At 38.6% G+C, this 16,670-nt stretch overlaps 1 protein-coding gene across 1 annotated transcript; it reads right to left on the reverse strand.

The window, feature by feature from the left end:
* Positions 1 to 7,115: 7,115 nt before the first annotated feature.
* On the reverse strand, positions 7,116 to 15,614 carry zgc:86839 (Cyclin-dependent kinases regulatory subunit 2-like). Its single transcript, XM_060935396.1, has 3 exons — positions 15,458 to 15,614; positions 11,894 to 12,021; positions 7,116 to 8,009 (listed from the first exon to the last, which is right to left on the reverse strand). Exons 1-3 carry the CDS (start codon positions 15,514 to 15,516, stop codon positions 7,963 to 7,965), a joined length of 234 nt encoding a protein of 77 aa, XP_060791379.1. The 5' UTR covers positions 15,517 to 15,614; the 3' UTR covers positions 7,116 to 7,962.
* Between the last annotated feature and the right edge of the window lie 1,056 nt (positions 15,615 to 16,670).

The raw sequence follows: 16,670 nt of genomic DNA on the forward strand, positions 1-16,670 counted from the left end.
CATTACTGGCGATGGAAATTAAATAATACATCGTCGTCGGCCGCCACTGTTATCTTGTGCGCTCTGTGATGTTGCAATGGTCACTGCTCCTCCCTTTCACGCCCTTGTCTTGTTGCTAAATGTAACTGGAGTAGTTTAAGCGCACCACCAGAACAACCCTTAAGTCAACCAAGACCGCAGTGTTGCGGAAGGCCGATGATAGAGGGGGTAAGTGACCAGCGGAGTGAAATGATCACGCTGCATGTGGTAACTCACTGCTCTCTCCTCCCTTCATCAACAATCGGTCTTACATGTTGCAAGAGTGCAAGTCTTTCTTGACTTCGAAAGTTGGACATTGTAATCTAATCCAAATAAATAGCAGCCTTTTTCAGAAATTGCAGCAGCTAAATATTTAATTCTTTGTGTAGGCTATTTGCAATGAGTGTAGTTTTCTGGGAGTGAATGTTGCGCGACAATCGAGAGAGGTTGCACACGGAAGCGCAGATAGCCTTGTAGTCCACGTTACACTGCCAACAGACAGCGCCTCTTCATTTCACGGTAGCGCTTCTTTTGCAACATTATGTAGGCCTAGTAGGCCTAGCGTAGCAGCACTTAGGTTTTGCAACATTATTGTAACAATGTTGCAAAAGATAAGCGCTACCGTGAAGAGGCGCTGTCTGGCTGTGTGACGTGGACTCAAGGCTACTCTGCGCTTCTGGAGCAGCGGAGATTGTCAATGTGAACCCGTGTGCATGATCACTCCAGTTAGAAAACAACATTCACGGGAAATAGATAAAGTAGGCTTATTAAATATTCAAATGCTGCAATTTTTGAAAAATTATATTTTAATAACATCAACAGTATCGGTAGTACTCGGTATCGGCAAGTACTGAAATGATAGTACTCATACTCGTATCGGTTTTCACAAATGTGGTATCGGTGCATCTCTATTGGAGCATTTTTTTTTTTTTTAAAGCCTCCTTGGTATGGAGAGAGGGGACAAAATACATAAGTGAAGCAAATAACGGAACAGACCACAGAAAATGCGATAAAGTAGCAACAAGAGCAGAATAACTTTTTCTAGAGGAACAATATTTGCTAAGCGCCAAAAATTGAAATAGAACACTTGCATTCAATGGAGGAAAACGATACAGTACTGTACAAAAGTCTTAGGTACCCTATTTTCATACAAACTTTATAGATTTCGATTTTATGACTTCTACATTGAGTCAGTACAAAAACATTTTAGAGTTCTAAACATTAGTTTTCTAGCACAAAATTGTTACAGCTAAAAAAAAAAAAAAAGATGCATCAATGTATACTGAAATGTCATCTTCAGTTAGCTAGAATGAGCTAATCTGACAGGATTTCTAAGAAGGTTTTATGTCAAATGTTCCCTGCTAACATTAGCAAACTAGCTCTCGTGAGCTAACCTGAGAGGATTTTTCGAGTCATACATTTTCAGAATCAGTGCTAAGATTAGTTAGCTAGCATGAACTATCCTGACAGGATTTCTGAGTCATATTCCTGTATGTTGATAAACTTTATCTTCAGTTAGCTAGCATGAGCTAATCTGACAGGATTTCTGGGAAGGTTGTGTGTCAAATGTTCCCTGCTAACATTAGCTAACTAGCTCACTGACGTGAAGTAATCTGACAATTTCTGGGAGGATTTAAAGTCAAACATGTACATGTAGTAATTTCTACTGTTAATAGTAGCTAACTAGCCTGCATGAAAAATTCTCAGGTTACCTCAAGTCATAAACTTTCTAAATTAGTGCTAACACTAGCTAGTTAACATAAGCTAACCTGACAGGATTTCTGGGACGGTTTTGGGTCATAAATGTTCACTGCTAGCATTACCAAATTATCTAACATGACAGGTAATCTGACAAGATTTAAAAGAAATGAATCTAACAGGATATTTGAGGAAATTACTTCTACATTATCGAGTTTCAAACGTTCATTTTTTCCAGCACAAAATAATTTTATATTGATGCATCAATGTATATTGATAAACTTCTTCAGGTAGCATGAATTAATCTGACAGGATTTCTGAGAAGGTTTTCTGTCAAATGTTTCCTGCTAACATTAGCTAACTCTAACATGAAATCTGACAGGATTTAAAGTTATAAATGTACATACAGTAATTTCTGCTGTTAATAGTAGCTAACTAGCTCATGAGCTAACCTGACAGGATTTTGCATGTCAGATTTTCAGAACGAGTGCCAACTAGTTAGCTAGCATGAGCTATCCCGACAGGATTTCTGAGTCATAGTCATGTATGTTGATAAACTTTATCTTCAGTTAGCTAGCATGAGCTAATCTGACAGGATTTCTGAGAAGGTTTTCAGTTATAAATGTTTCCTGCCAACATTAGCTAACTCTCACTGACATGAAATAATCTGACAGGATTTAAAGTTATAAATGTACATACAGTAATTTCTGTTAATAGTAGCTAACTAGCTCATGAGCTAACCTGACAGGATTTTTCAAGTCAAATTTTCAGAATCAGTGCCAACTAGTTAGCTAGCATGAGCTAACCTGACAAAAACCTTCCCAGAAATCCTGTCAAACTTTCACTGCTAGCACTACCAAATTATCTAATATGGACAGGGAACTGGACAGGATTTTAAATAAAATAAAAACAGGATATTTGAGGAAATGACTTCTACATTGAGTCAGTACAAAGTTAAATGTTACAATAATATTGATGCATCAATGTATATTGATAAACTTCATTTTCAGTTAGCTAGCATGAGCTAATCTGACAGGATTTCTGAGAAGGTTTTCAGTCATAAATGTTCCCTGCTAACATTAGCTAACTAGCTCACTGACAGGATTTATGGGAGGAGCTAGTCATAAATGTACTTTATCAGGGGCAAAGACAGGTTTTTAATTTGGGCACCATGGCGACCCAAAAATTGACGCATCAGTTTTAGTAATTTTTTTAACCAATTATAAATATCGAGCAATAAAAATAATAGAAATTACATAATCATGTGCAAGTAGTGCTGTATCTAAAAAGTCAAGAGTTTTCTCCAACATTCTGAATAAATAAAAAAAGATAAAAATAGTTCATGAATTTTTATATGCATGAAAAATGGGAAACAATATGTAAATCTATTTGCACAAGAGTATGGGCAGCAGAGAACTTTAAAATCTCAAACAGTGAAACAATAATGATCTAGAACAATCAATATAAAAAATGACGTATGTATCTGTCTAAATTAAGCTATTGATGCATATCGAAAAAGCTAGAATGTCAATTCAACAATATAATAAACTAATAACTGAATTTTTAATTGCGTGCAGCCCTTAAAGAATAATAATAAAAGAATAATAATAAGAATAGTAGCTAACTAGCTCATGAGCTAACGTGACAGGATTTTTCAAGTCATACATTTTCAGAATCAGTGTGAAGATTAGTTAGCTAGCATGAGCTATCCTGACAGGATTTCTGAGTCAGATTCATGTATGTTGATAAACTTTATCTACAAGTAGCTAGTATGAGCTAATCTGACAGGATTTCTGAGAAGGGTTTATGTCAAATGTTCCCTGATAGGATTTTTCAAGTCATAAATTTTCAAAATTAGTGCCAGCACTAGCTAGCTAACACAAGCTAACCCGACAGGATTTCTGGAATGGTGGTGTCATAAAATGTCCACTGCTAGCACTACCAAATTAGATTAGATAACATGACAGAATTTAAAAGAAATTAATCTAACAGGATATTTGAGGAAATGGCTTCCACATTATTGAGCCAGTACAAAAACATTTTAGAGTTCCAAACTCTCCCCCCCCCCACACAATTAAATGTTACAGGGTTGGGGGGGGGGGGGGGGGGGGGGTGTTTGTATCTGAGCAGCATATTCCATAAGAGACCACTTTTCAGATGGAAAAAAAAAAAAAAAAGGCAAGATGCTCAGTAAAACCTACAGCTCATTTCCACATAAAACTCCACTCACTGGACCCGAGACTATTTTCATTATTTTCCGAAGGCATCTTTGCTCTACAGAATTTCATTGCACGTGCCAAAGACTTTTACACAGGACTGTATTTTGAGGTTTTTAAAAAAAAAAAAAAAAAGTGTATTCTGTTCTGTTACTATTTTACTGGTACCACAAGTAACTGAATGAATAATTATTTCCTACCACTCAGTTCTTTGTCACACCAACAAAACTAGCCATCCATCACAAGGATCTTTAGGTAAACAAAAGTGGTTCCTAAATGTCATTGCTTGAAAGAGGCTTTTTATTTGAGAGGGTGTTCTTCGGGGGGGGTTCAGATTTTTTTTTAAAAAGTTTGCATATAAATCATGTTTGCTTTTAAACTGCAGAAATAAAAATTCAACAAAAATGTTAATTTCACTGATTTTGTCCACTCATAACTATCACATTATATTAAAAGTTCTCAACTTTGAAAAAAGGGTTAAGCGCCACCCACTATTTCTTCCTTAACATGGATTAGTGACACTTTTTGCATGATCGGACATGATGGCAGGCAAAGGCCAATGTCTGAATGTTTAATTGTGCATTAGAGATTATTCTGACGATGACAATTCAATTTGATTTGAATGCTTTTATATTTTAAAGCCTGACATACACGCAGCATCTCTCGAGATGAATGTTTCATGAATTAGATAATGCTAAACTAGTACCCATAGACTTCCATTACTTGTTGAAATTCCAGTACGAAACTAAAGCATTAAGATTCAGACACCAAGCATGTGAAAGGGGAAATGCTGATCTTTTCATGGAAATGTTCCTTTCATGCTGATAGATGAAAGTTCTAACAAATGTACATGAATACATTAAGCAAGCAGGACAAATGGTGTGTGTGTGTGTGTGTGTGTGTGTGTGTGTGTACCTGTCCAACAGGAAAACTGCAACGGACAAGGTGTACTCTGAACAAGCTCCTTTATCTCTGGACAAGTTTCCACACTGTCATGAGTCTGAGTGTGTGCGCTCTCCACTCAACCAGGACAAATCCAGCATGTCCACTCTCTCACGCTCTCCGTCTCTCTGGAGGAAAGAAAAAAAATGTCTCCAGTCTGTGTTTTGGAAATCTGGGTGTTTTCAGAAAACCAGACATTTGAAATGACAGAAGAAAGACATGGTTTCAGGCTGTGATGCAGAGATCAATTTGGGTCAAATGCTGTTTAAGGTTTTAAACTGATAGTCGCTTAAGTGCAAGTAAAAAACAAAAGGACCTGAAAGAACATGTGCACGTGTGTATTTTTTCCCCCCTCAATATCCTGTCTTTATGAAATGTCAGGGGTTATTTTAAGTCAATTTTTACAGCTTTTTCAAACTTGCAAAAAAAAAGCCTATAATTTTAAGAAAGCCATAATGTAGCTCAGTGATTTTTTTTTAAAGCAGCAATGTGTCATTTTCAGAGCCCTCTGCTGCCTGCAAAGGGAAATGCAATTACGATAAAAACCAGACAGATCCTCGAGCAGTTTTTCAAAGAACAAAGCATATCGAAGCAGTTGTTTCAACAGGCGGTGGAGCCAATTTACAGGCCAGAAAAATGTCAGCACAAGCCTTAAATGAGAAAACGAGCAAGCTCTTTCCAAATTGGGATGTGAAGCAATTAATATATTTTTTTTTCATACACACACACATACAGTTATGCTTGAAAGTTTGTGAAACCTGAATAAAACATCAGATTTTTCACACAAGTCCTAAAAATAGTTAAAGAACCCAGTTAAACAAATACTTGGTCATTTATTTGTGTGAAAATCTGTTTTAGATCATATTCATGCAGAAATTAATTTTTTAAAAAGGGTTCAAAAACTTTTACGGCACCAATGTGAGGTTACAAATCTAAGTGAAAACTCTTTTTTTTTTTTCCTGCATTTTATACATTTTTCTACATAATTATATTAATTCCAACGCGTGTTCCAGCACTTAAATACTTTGATTTCTCTCAAAAAAAAATTATTGAATTCTAAATTGTCACAACATTTAGATTTGACTCACCCTTGTAGATAATACACATCTTCCAAAATTCATATCCAAAAGCAAAATGAACTCAAAACAATCTTCCTTCAGATTTTGGTGCTCAAACACTGTCGGGAGAAACAGATCTATACAGGTATGTGTTATGAACAGTAATAAATATTCCTCAATTATTCTTTACAGTACTTCTCTTAAAGTATTTACTACACTCTCCAGGTAAATCTGTGAAAGCAGTCACGCCCTGAGACATGCATTTGCATGCTTAAAAAGGTGTTTAATGCCCTTTTGTGTAAAAGATTATCAAAAATTGTATTAATTTGAAATATTAACCACCTAGGACTGCAAGTATAAATCTCAAGCCTAACATACCTGTACACTGAGCCAAAAAGCACCAATACAATGCCTCACTTACTTTTTTTTGTATGCGGTTACAAATCTACAAAATGTTTAGCATTACTATATTGTTAACACATGAAAAGCATCAATATAGAATTCAATGTCATGACTGTTTCTTGCTAAATTAATGCATTTAATAAATTGGACATTAAATATCTCTGATTTAATGTTTTTCGTGTGCTTTATATTAATAATAATGGTTCAAGATCCACTTTTCCAAAAGTTTGTGGACACCTGACCATCACACCCATCAAGAAAATGTGCTCACAAGCCACTTCAAGAACAATTCTTTCATCACCTTATTATGTGGCGGCAGCACAATGCATATCATGCTTGACAGAGTTCAGGGGAGACATGAAGGACATGGTAACCCTTTCAGATCATCAGTCTTTCCAACCATGCTAAGTAGAAAAGCATCTCCGGATGTGTAAACCTCAAGGTGAAGGAGCTACAACAGCAAGAAGCTCACATTAGGTGCCACATCTCAGCCAAGAACAGGAATCGGAGGCTACATTGTGCACAGGATCACCAAAACTAGAGAGCTGAAGATTGGAAAAAATATATCAAGATTTTTCCAAGTAAATAAACAGGCCCAAGTTATAAACCTGGAGTGGCAGCTGGTCACGGCTCACAGAAAACTCCATGTCTATTTATAACAGTCCCAGTCTCCACCCATAACCCAGTACCAATCTAATCAGTGGCATAACAGCGCCATCTTCTGCTGTGACAACAAAATACCTCCTCAAACACACCCCTGGAAAGATTATCCCACAAGATATTCAATATGAAAAAGCTTTATATTTATTAGATTGTACAAGACATGCTGGCTTCACAATGGTCAATTTTGATTGGCAACCTAAAAATGCAATCATTTTCCATTACTGAATCAACATTTTCTTAAAATTAAACACTTTGCACTACAAGGCACGTCTACAGCAAAATGGTGCTTGTATCTCCTTGATTGGTCATGGATAACATTTTGTTCACAAGCGTCATCATTTATAGTTCAACCTCAACAACAGTACAGCAGGGTTTTTTAGCATCTGTGTGGGAACATTATTTCCATAAATTTAAAAAAAAAAAATTTTTTTTTACTCCCCAACATTAGATTACACCACATTGCGGTGCTTTTCCTGGAAATCAAATCAAGAACTTCAGCCTTCACAAGTCAAATCAATCATGAAAAGACAAGGACTAGTGTACACCTTTTTTTTTTTGCGCTTTTCTTAAAGTATTATTCCGAACCTGACGAATGTGCACCTCATCCAGACAACTAGAAATACAAGTCATTAACTAAAAAGCTGTGGGGGAGGAAGAAAAAAAAACAAAACAAAAAAAACCCTCATCTTTAGTGACAACTTCCTTCCATGACACCGCTGCTAAAGATGCAACAAAGAACACTTTTTAATCATTTTACTAGGCAGAATCGTTACGGCATTATTGAAGGCCCCTTTAATAAAAATATCCATGCTGGAATGTTTTCATCATCATGATTCTCTGAGAATAGGTGCTGAGAAAAATCCAGCTAAATGCACACGAAGCTGTAAATCTTAAAAGGTCCCAAGTATTCACTGAATACCAGAATAATCCACAGGAAGGCTCCAGAGAATCAGAGGGTCTCGTGGTCATTGCTGCTTTGGAAGAGGCCTTCTAAACAACAGGATGTGAGGTTCTGGAAGGACAGAACAAAAAAAAAAAAAAAACAGACCATGACTCAGTCAGTGAAAAAAATAAAAAAATAAATTTGCAAGTTACGCCAGTCGCTACATACCCCAATACACAATCCTCCTCCTCGAGCTTCTTTTCCTACAAGTTATGACACGGAAAAATCCCCAAAGCTGTAATTCATGAACAGTTCACTCTACATACAATCTGTCAATCTCCGTTTGATCACAAAACTATAAAGGTTTCCCGAATCAACATGTCAGCAACTTCAAATCAATATTAGGTGTCCCCTGGTGCCAATTTTCTGAATCAAGCAGAAAAGTTTGTCTGCGCCGCCATGACTGAAAATTGCATGAGTGCATTCCTGTGCACCAATTGGCCAAAGCTCAAAACGGTGTTCGTCAATCTTACTGTTTTACCTATAGACTTTGTACAACTAGTTTCATTTCCAACCCTTCCATACCACGACAGTGTGTTGTGAGTTTTTGTTACTCATTTTAACAGTTCATTCAAAACATTGGTGCATGGTTTCCTTGCAGATGAATTCAACGTCATGCACCTTTCAACCAATCAGTGTGCAGCAACGCATCACATGATTTCCAAAATGGCAGCGCCGGCAGAGTAGACTGGAAGTTTTCTTCTTAGTTACGAGGAGGGGGGTTTGAATCCACTGTTTGGATCAATATTATCGACTTGAATTGAATATCATGTTGGGCCGAGTAGTCTTTATTGATTCATAATCAAAATAAGACTGTACCGCTAGCAGTTTACAAAATGCGCGACTTCTAATACAGGAACCCCTGGCTTTAGGATTTTTCCGTGCCATAACTTGTAGGATTGTGTATTGTGGCATGTAGAGACTGTGGTTCAATCATATCACGTGAAATCAGTACAACATCTTGACCAAGTGATCTGATGGTAAGAGATGACAATTAGAACAGAATTGGGGTGGGTTTCCCGATAACGTTGCACTTTAGGGCTAAAGAGCCGGTTTAAAGACGCTCACCCCTCCCCGTTTCCAATTGCGAGTACGCCAGGCGCATTCTGGCTTTTTTATAGTAGACTTTGTCATACATTTGCAGTATGCATTTGAATTATAGACGCAAAAAGGTTTTTTTTTTGTATTTTTAAAGCCTAATAAATCAAAGTTTGAACGATCTGGTGTGCTTTAATGTGGAGATATGGGGGGATCAAAGTTGAAAGTTAAAATCAAAAATTAATATTTAGAGCCTGTGGGCTACAAAAATAATAGTCATTAAAGTAGCCGGCTGGACTTAATTGTGTAGTCGGCTGTATGGCCGACAGCCGGCGCTTGTGGAAAGCCCTGCATTCCGCGCAGAATATAGAATCGAATCAGCTCTGCGCATGTGCCGTGCAGCACAAAAAAATGGCAGCCACCATGAAGGAAGGAGATCCGGAGTTTTCAAACATTTGCTTAAGTGTGAAATCGCAAAATGGTATTCTAGCGAACAACAAAATAGTAAAGATTCAGAAAAACCAATCATTCAGTGATCATTTTAGTGTAATTTCATCCGAACTCGGCCTAACGCTCGATTTAGAACTACAAAAAGTCCGTGTGTCGGACATTTTAAGTACCTTTGTAAAAGTTTTGCAAATGTTGCAGTCAGCATTTAAAATGCTAACTTAAAGTTTTTGTACAAGTTTCAGTTGATTAAACTGTCATTGTATTAAATGTGTCTGCTTTTGTAATAAAAAAGGTACTGAAAGAAAAAGCAAACACAGCATTGCGATTTCTTATCCATCCATATATATAAAATCCCTCCCTCCCTACTGAAAATTTTTTTGCTCACCCGGTGGACAGGAAACGGATTTTTTTTTTTTAAAAGGATGGCCTAAGTACAGGTAGTCGTCGACTTAAAACCTACGCGACTTACGACCGATCGACTTTACGACCATCTGGTTATGACTGGCAAGTGTTTCCGCCCCAGCTCCCGGCAGCGCCTCTTGCCACGTACGACAGTTTCCGCCCCAGCTCCCGGTAGCGCCTCTCGCCGTGTACGACAGTTTCCGCCCCAGCTCCCGGCAGCGCCTCTCGCCGCGTACGATAGTTTCCGCCCCAGCTCCAGGCACATGCGCAGTCTCTCTCGCGTGCCCTCGCGCACTCCGTCATACAGTTTCCGCCCCAGCTCCTGGTTTATGAAACGAGCAAATGCTCCCGCCAGCCCGAGCGCTGCAACAGCTGATGATGACATAGACGACCCACAGCCAAGCACCAGTGATGCCAGCGGTCACTAAATTTTGTATTTTGGCATATTTTAAACTAAAATGTTTCATTTTTCACACCTGTATTTCGTATTTTTTGTTTTGCACATATTAAACGAATCATACTGTACGCAGTGTAGTATGCAGTGTTTGACTTAAACCAAATAATGAGCCGAGGTAATGAAATAAGAAAATGTTGATAAAATAAGACTTTAAGATGATTACAATATCATTACACATCACAATATACTTACGTTCATTTAACACAGGCCGACTTACGACCAGATCGGTTTACGACCGGTCAGTCGTAACCAAACGCAGTCGTAAGTCAACGACTACCTGTAAATGTCCCTGTGCTCGCTCATTTCATCGTTACCCAATCATGCAGTTATTTCAATTATTTCAACTCTTATCCACAATGCCAATTCGGCAATGTTTTCCCTTTATATATAAAATGTTACAGGCGCAGAAATCTCAGACACTAAATGAGAATCACTTGCCTAATGGAGTTAAATTTGATTAAAATTATGCCAAGATCAATGTGACTATAATATCCATACGCAATTCCATAACACTGAAATATATTCATAATGTTTTGCGTATATTTATTTCGTAATTAACTCAATGTACTTGCAACGCACAAGAAAAATAATTTAGCACTGGCAGCAGATTCAACTCGAGTTACCAGTCTCCGCCTGTTGATTGAGAGAATCCCTCAGAAATGCACATGCATTCGGCTGTGAGGAGACACTTCATGTTGCAAAAGAGTGATCCAGGTCCATCGTAAGTCAAGAGCAGACTCAAGTACTACTTTGGCTACGATGTCATTCAGGAAAACCACAGATCTTAAGAGGCAGTTAAAGACGCTCTTTGTGTTAGAGGCTTTCGGGAAATCCACCCCTGCTCAATAAAAGTTTCATTTACACAACGTTCTCATCATTACGAATGTAATTTATTTGCCATGTAGACACGTTTGAGTATCTCCATCAGGGGTCACCAGCTGGCAGACTGCTATCTGCATGCTGACCCCGCAAAGTATTTCACAGAGCTCATAATATCGTTGCAGAGATAAACGTACGAGGAAAAAAACTAGGCCTAGTTCCGCAATTCCGGTTTTGTCAGTGCAAACCAGTACTTCTTTTCTCTCGAGGCTAACCCACTCACATAATAGTTATCTAAATTAATTAGCTGGTCCAAATCATTAGTGCAAAAAACAATTTTATTTATTCCCTCTTTTAAACCAAACCGATCTTCCCCAAAACGTTGCCACAACATTAGAAGCACACAATTGGAACTAAGAAGCCCAAACCTGTTCTAGCATGACAGTGCCCCAGTGCACAAAGCACTGGAGCTCCATGAAGGCATGGTTTAAAGACAAGTTTAGAGTAGAAGAACCCAAGTGACCTAAACAAAGCCCTGACTGAACTCAACCCCACTTAACGTTTGAGATGAACTGAAACTCTGACTGCACCCTCAACCTCCTCAGCCAACATCAGCCTGATCTCATTAATGCTCTTGGAGCTGAATGAACACCGATTCCTAAAGCCACGCGCTAAAATCTAGTGGAAAGCCTTCCCAGAACAGTGGAGCTTATGGTTTTGAAAGGCTTGATAATGAGTGTGTACAAGTTATATCAAGCAGTATTAACTTCACCATGGTGATACTGACCCGGTTCGTGAATCATGTAATGAACCCATCCAAGAGACTGCTGCACGCCGAGTCTCCTCCACTCGTCCTCAGACATCAGGTGGGACTTGGGAATTTGTTTGGCCAACTCCCGGGGCAAAACGACATGCCTGGTACACACACAAAATAATGCAAACATTCAAACGTATTCAAAAACTCCCCCTTTCTACTCGTGCTGCTGTTTGTAGTAATTCTCCATTTCCTCTTTTTCCGCAAGTACACGGAGCGGTTATCAAGAAATTTCCCACCAGAATGAATAACATCTAAGGGAGGAGGAAAAGAAAGAAAAAAAAACCCCTGATCTTTTGGCACGTTTTTACATTCCGTTGGTAAAATGCAAAAGGTTGCTGTCTGAAACGGTTATTTAAATATTTAATTTTTTGGTATTTTACATCAAACTGTCAGATGTGGGTGAGAAAGAAAGAAAAAGCACAACTTTATTCATCACACACTTGTGAAATTTCCTCTCTGTACTTAACCCATCTGAAGCAGTGAACACATACGCACACCCAGAGCAGTGGGCAGCCATGCTAACAATGCCTGGGGAGCAGTTGGAAGTTAGGTGCCTCGCTCAAGGGCACCTCAGCCCAAGGCCGTCCCATATCAACCGAACCACAGTAGAAGTATAGATGTGCCACAAAAACACAGCTGAAAAACAGCTTGAAATACCGGCTCAGGATAAACACGATCAATAATAAAAAGTTGTAAACGTGTGTGCCGTCGATTAACACAGATCCTGTACATGAAAAAAGGACAATTCATCCAAAACGCAACCCCTCACGCCAAATTCTCAAACTTTTGATTTCTAAATTTTTTACTTTATAGGTCCTTATATGGGCGGCACGGTGGTGTAGTGGTTAGCGCTGTCGCCTCACAGCAAGAAGGTCCGGGTTCGTGGCCGGTGAGGGCCTTTCTGTGCAGAGTTTGCATGTTCTCCCCGTGTCCGCGTGGGTTTCCTCTGGGTGCTCCGGTTTCCCCACAGTCCAAAGACATGCAGGTTAGGTTAACTGGTGACTCTAAATTGAGCGTAGGTGTGAATGTGAGTGTGAATGGTTGTGTGTGTCTATGCGTCAGCCCTGTGATGACCTGGCGACTTGTCCAGGGTGTACCCCGCCTTTCGCCCGTAGTCAGCTGGGATAGGCTCCAGCTTGCCTGCGACCCTGTAGAACAGGATAAAGCGGCTAGAGATTATATGAGATCCTTATGTTTTGACTCAAAATTTGACTTTTGATCTCAAAACTCTGACTCACTATCCATCATTCCAAATGTGTGACTTCTCAAGATCTCGATTTCTCAAAATTCTCAGGCGTTGCCCATTTGAAAATACTCACTTCTCAAAACTGATTTATCATCTCAAACATTTGACTTTTCAAACTTCTAAAGTTATTCCAATTTTGCCAGCTATATTAGAATCCTAAACTCATCCCCCAAATTTGTTTTTTTCTTGAACAAATTTAAAGTGCATGCCATGCCCCTAAACCCCACTTTTTTCCTTGTACAAGGCAACAAATGTTGATTGACCATGTGTTTTCGAACCATAGCTAATCCAAAAGGCCAAAAATTAATGGAAAATCAATAAGATCAGCTGATTTTCACGGAATCTGCCGAGACTGAACCAGAAGATCCCAAAGGGGTGCATCATGTCACACGCGCAATAATTCAGGTATCGATTTCATTCATGTGTGCAGCAGTGGTTAAACTAGTCTAGATATGGAATCACGTTTTGGAGAGATTTCTGATAGTGATTGGGATTCTTATGTGTCAGATGAAGGGGAAGATCATCAAGGACATGATCGGAGTAAATGGTTCTCTTTTCCAGCCTCCAAGACGAGAAACTGCCAGTTCACGACAGTCCCGCTCAACGCCGATAGTGCATCACCAGCCAGAGAGAATTGTAAACAGATTGGTTTACGGATTTTTATTCTAAGCTGTCCGCTGCAAAACATAGGGAAATATTTACATCTGCCTAAATAAATGCAGAAATATAATCTTTAAAACGTACACTTGTTTGGTGTAATTACTGAAAGAAAATATGAAGTGGAGGAAATGGGGGGGGGGGGGGGGGGGAATCGATGAACTGTCCAAATATCAGATCAAAGTCTGGTAGTGGTGAACACTTGATGAACCAGATTTATTATTAGTAGGCGACACGAAATCTGCCTGCTTCGTTTGCACAAACCTCACCCACTGTCGCTTAAAATTACTCATTTCACAGAAATTCATGAGCTGAATGTCCTGCTGTATACGGATTTGAGCATCCCAACACAACTCCGTGCTTTCACATCGTTATTTTTGTAAGAGTCCAACAACAATATCCAGTTTCAGCAAGTAAACAAGCACAGAGTCAAATGACCCAAATAATCGGGGTTCCAACATGTGACATCATGCGAGATTAGCCCTGGGGCAAGGCTGCCTTTTTCTGGGATCCATATGCCGCGATTTATCGCTAGTTTTGTGCTTAACAATAAGAAATTATTTCTCCCCCTGCTTTAACAACTTATTTTGATCATTACTAACGATATTCATTTTAAACCATTACAATAAAGCAGTACATACACTTTAAAATGTACTTAAGCTCTAAAATTTGTAAGAGGAGCAAAAGCTTGTATGATATTTTAAAACATTTTCCCACTGAATTAGATAAACGAGATAAAACCGTTTCCCTTTGTATGTATGCATGCAGTTTTTAACTAGTTCTCTCACTTTTTCCCCCCTAGAACCATTAGACTTTGGAACTGCCTGCTTAGAAACAGTTAAAGTAGTTCTTTAGAGACATTTAAAAGTTAAGGCTCTGTGATACTTAATTGATTAATGTCATGGTACTTCTGGGGGTGTTTTTAATTTTTAGTGGTATTTGTTTATAGCATGCATTTTTTTTTTACTTGCGTGTATATATATATATATATATATATAGTAGTTTTTGTTTAATAGTTGGTGTGATATTGAATGACTTTTACAGACTTATTAAAAGGTGCAAATGCTTGTTTACTCGTCCCCCCCAGTCCATGGACATCTTTAACTACAGCATTTCCTACACAATTTATTTTCGAGTTCGTATTACAAAAGTTGTTGATAGTAGATTTTTATCAGACCGTTCCTGTGTTTTTTTTATATTTAATAGGATGATGACAATGTTGCCTTATTGGTTTTGTACATTTGTACGTTTTTCAATCGTGTTATATTTAAAAAAAATTTTACTGGCTATATTATCGTGATACACATCCGGTATCTTCAAGTATCGCGATATGATATTTTGCTCAAATCGGATAACTCCTCCCGGGCATTTAGCATTTAGCTTCTCTGTGTGAACTGTCTCAAGTTCAACCTCAAACATTTACTCAACAATATCTTACTACAAATTACTTCAGAAACCAAAATTGTTAGTCGGGTTAATTAGGAAAACTACTTGGTAATGATATTAAACCTCATTTTTCAGTGCGACTAGTAAGAGACAGCTAGCGTTAGCCCTCCCGGGTGCCAGTTTAACAACCCTCGAATACTAAAAACAGATTTTTCTCCTTATCTTACCTTTATCGCTCACATTACCTGTACTCGTAAATGTCATCGTTGTATTTATCAGAGTAGTAGATCTGTTTATGAGCCATGGTGCGTGCGGTAAAAACTAATCACCTCAGCCTAATCTAAAGTTTTTGTATGCTTTTTTTTTTCCCGATGGAATGTTCTCGGCCAGGCGCACGAGCACTTTCCCAAATTAAAAAAAAAAAAACTTTTGAACGCGCGAATAAATGAGATTTGGTGCGTCTGATTGGCTACAAGCAGCCACGTGACAGAAAACCGCCACTGAGCATGCGCACTTTTCAAGGCGATGTGCGCGAGCAAACAACGCGATTACACTTCCAAATAGCCTCGAAGCTTCTACCTAGCGTCACTACATAGAACATAAAATGGCGTAGAAATACCGCACTAGGTAGTGTATGAGGCGTGTATTTGAGATTCAACCTGTATCCGTTCATAAAACTCCCGCCCCTTTTGCTTGGATTGGCCAGTGATATATGCAGGTAAATCCTGACTGGTTCTCATGACTAGGCCATCCTCCCTATGAAGACCCCCTATGTAGGGGTCGAAAGTACGTAACAGTCATTTGGAACGCGCTTAAAACTGTGTCGCACAATTTGCGCGTCAGCACTTGACGTAAGCGTTTCCTGAATATTCATATAAATGAATTAAAAATCTTATCGAAATGATGGCTGAGGTTCATATTTATGAATGTATTTTTTTTAAAGATAAGACGCCATGTTTCAGTTATTTTACACTGAATCAATGTAAAAAAAATCTACAAGGATCTGTAATTTTTTCACTATGGAATTCTATATCATGCTTATTCAGTATAAGCTTGTTTGTACTTGAGATTTTTTTTTGAAAAGTATAAATTGTTTATGACACTGAATATAAACACTGAGGGTCTCTGAGATATGTTCATATATGATAAATATGTAATGTATAATATTTATTATATCCCTCGTCAAAAAATTCCAGTGTAGGGATTGGCCAAGGATGGCTCACGTGGCATGAAATAGTTCCACCATTGATTAAGCAATGTATCTTGTGACATCAAAAAAAAATGGCTATGGTATAGGTGGCACAGTGGTGTAGTGGTTAGCACTGTTGCCTTGCAGCAAGAAGGTTCTGGGTTTGAGCCCAGTGGCTGACGGGGGCCTTTTTGTGTGGAGTTTGCACTGTCTGCCCAGGTTTCCTCCGGGTGCTCTGGTTTCCCCCATAGTCCAAAGACATGCAGGTT

The sequence above is a fragment of the Neoarius graeffei genome, chromosome 12 (genome assembly GCF_027579695.1).
Source record: "Neoarius graeffei isolate fNeoGra1 chromosome 12, fNeoGra1.pri, whole genome shotgun sequence".
NCBI classification, from domain to species: domain Eukaryota; kingdom Metazoa; phylum Chordata; class Actinopteri; order Siluriformes; family Ariidae; genus Neoarius; species Neoarius graeffei.

Coding starts and splice junctions, on each gene's coding strand:
- zgc:86839 (XM_060935396.1), bottom strand. CDS start 15,516: ATGGCTCATAAACAGATCTACTACTCTGATAAATACAACGATGACATT. Junction 12,022..15,457: donor GATGACATTTACGAGTACAG/GTAATGTGAGCG, acceptor TGTGTGTACCAG/GCATGTCGTTTTGCCCCGGG. Junction 8,010..11,893: donor TTACATGATTCACGAACCGG/GTCAGTATCACC, acceptor CTGTCCTTCCAG/AACCTCACATCCTGTTGTTT.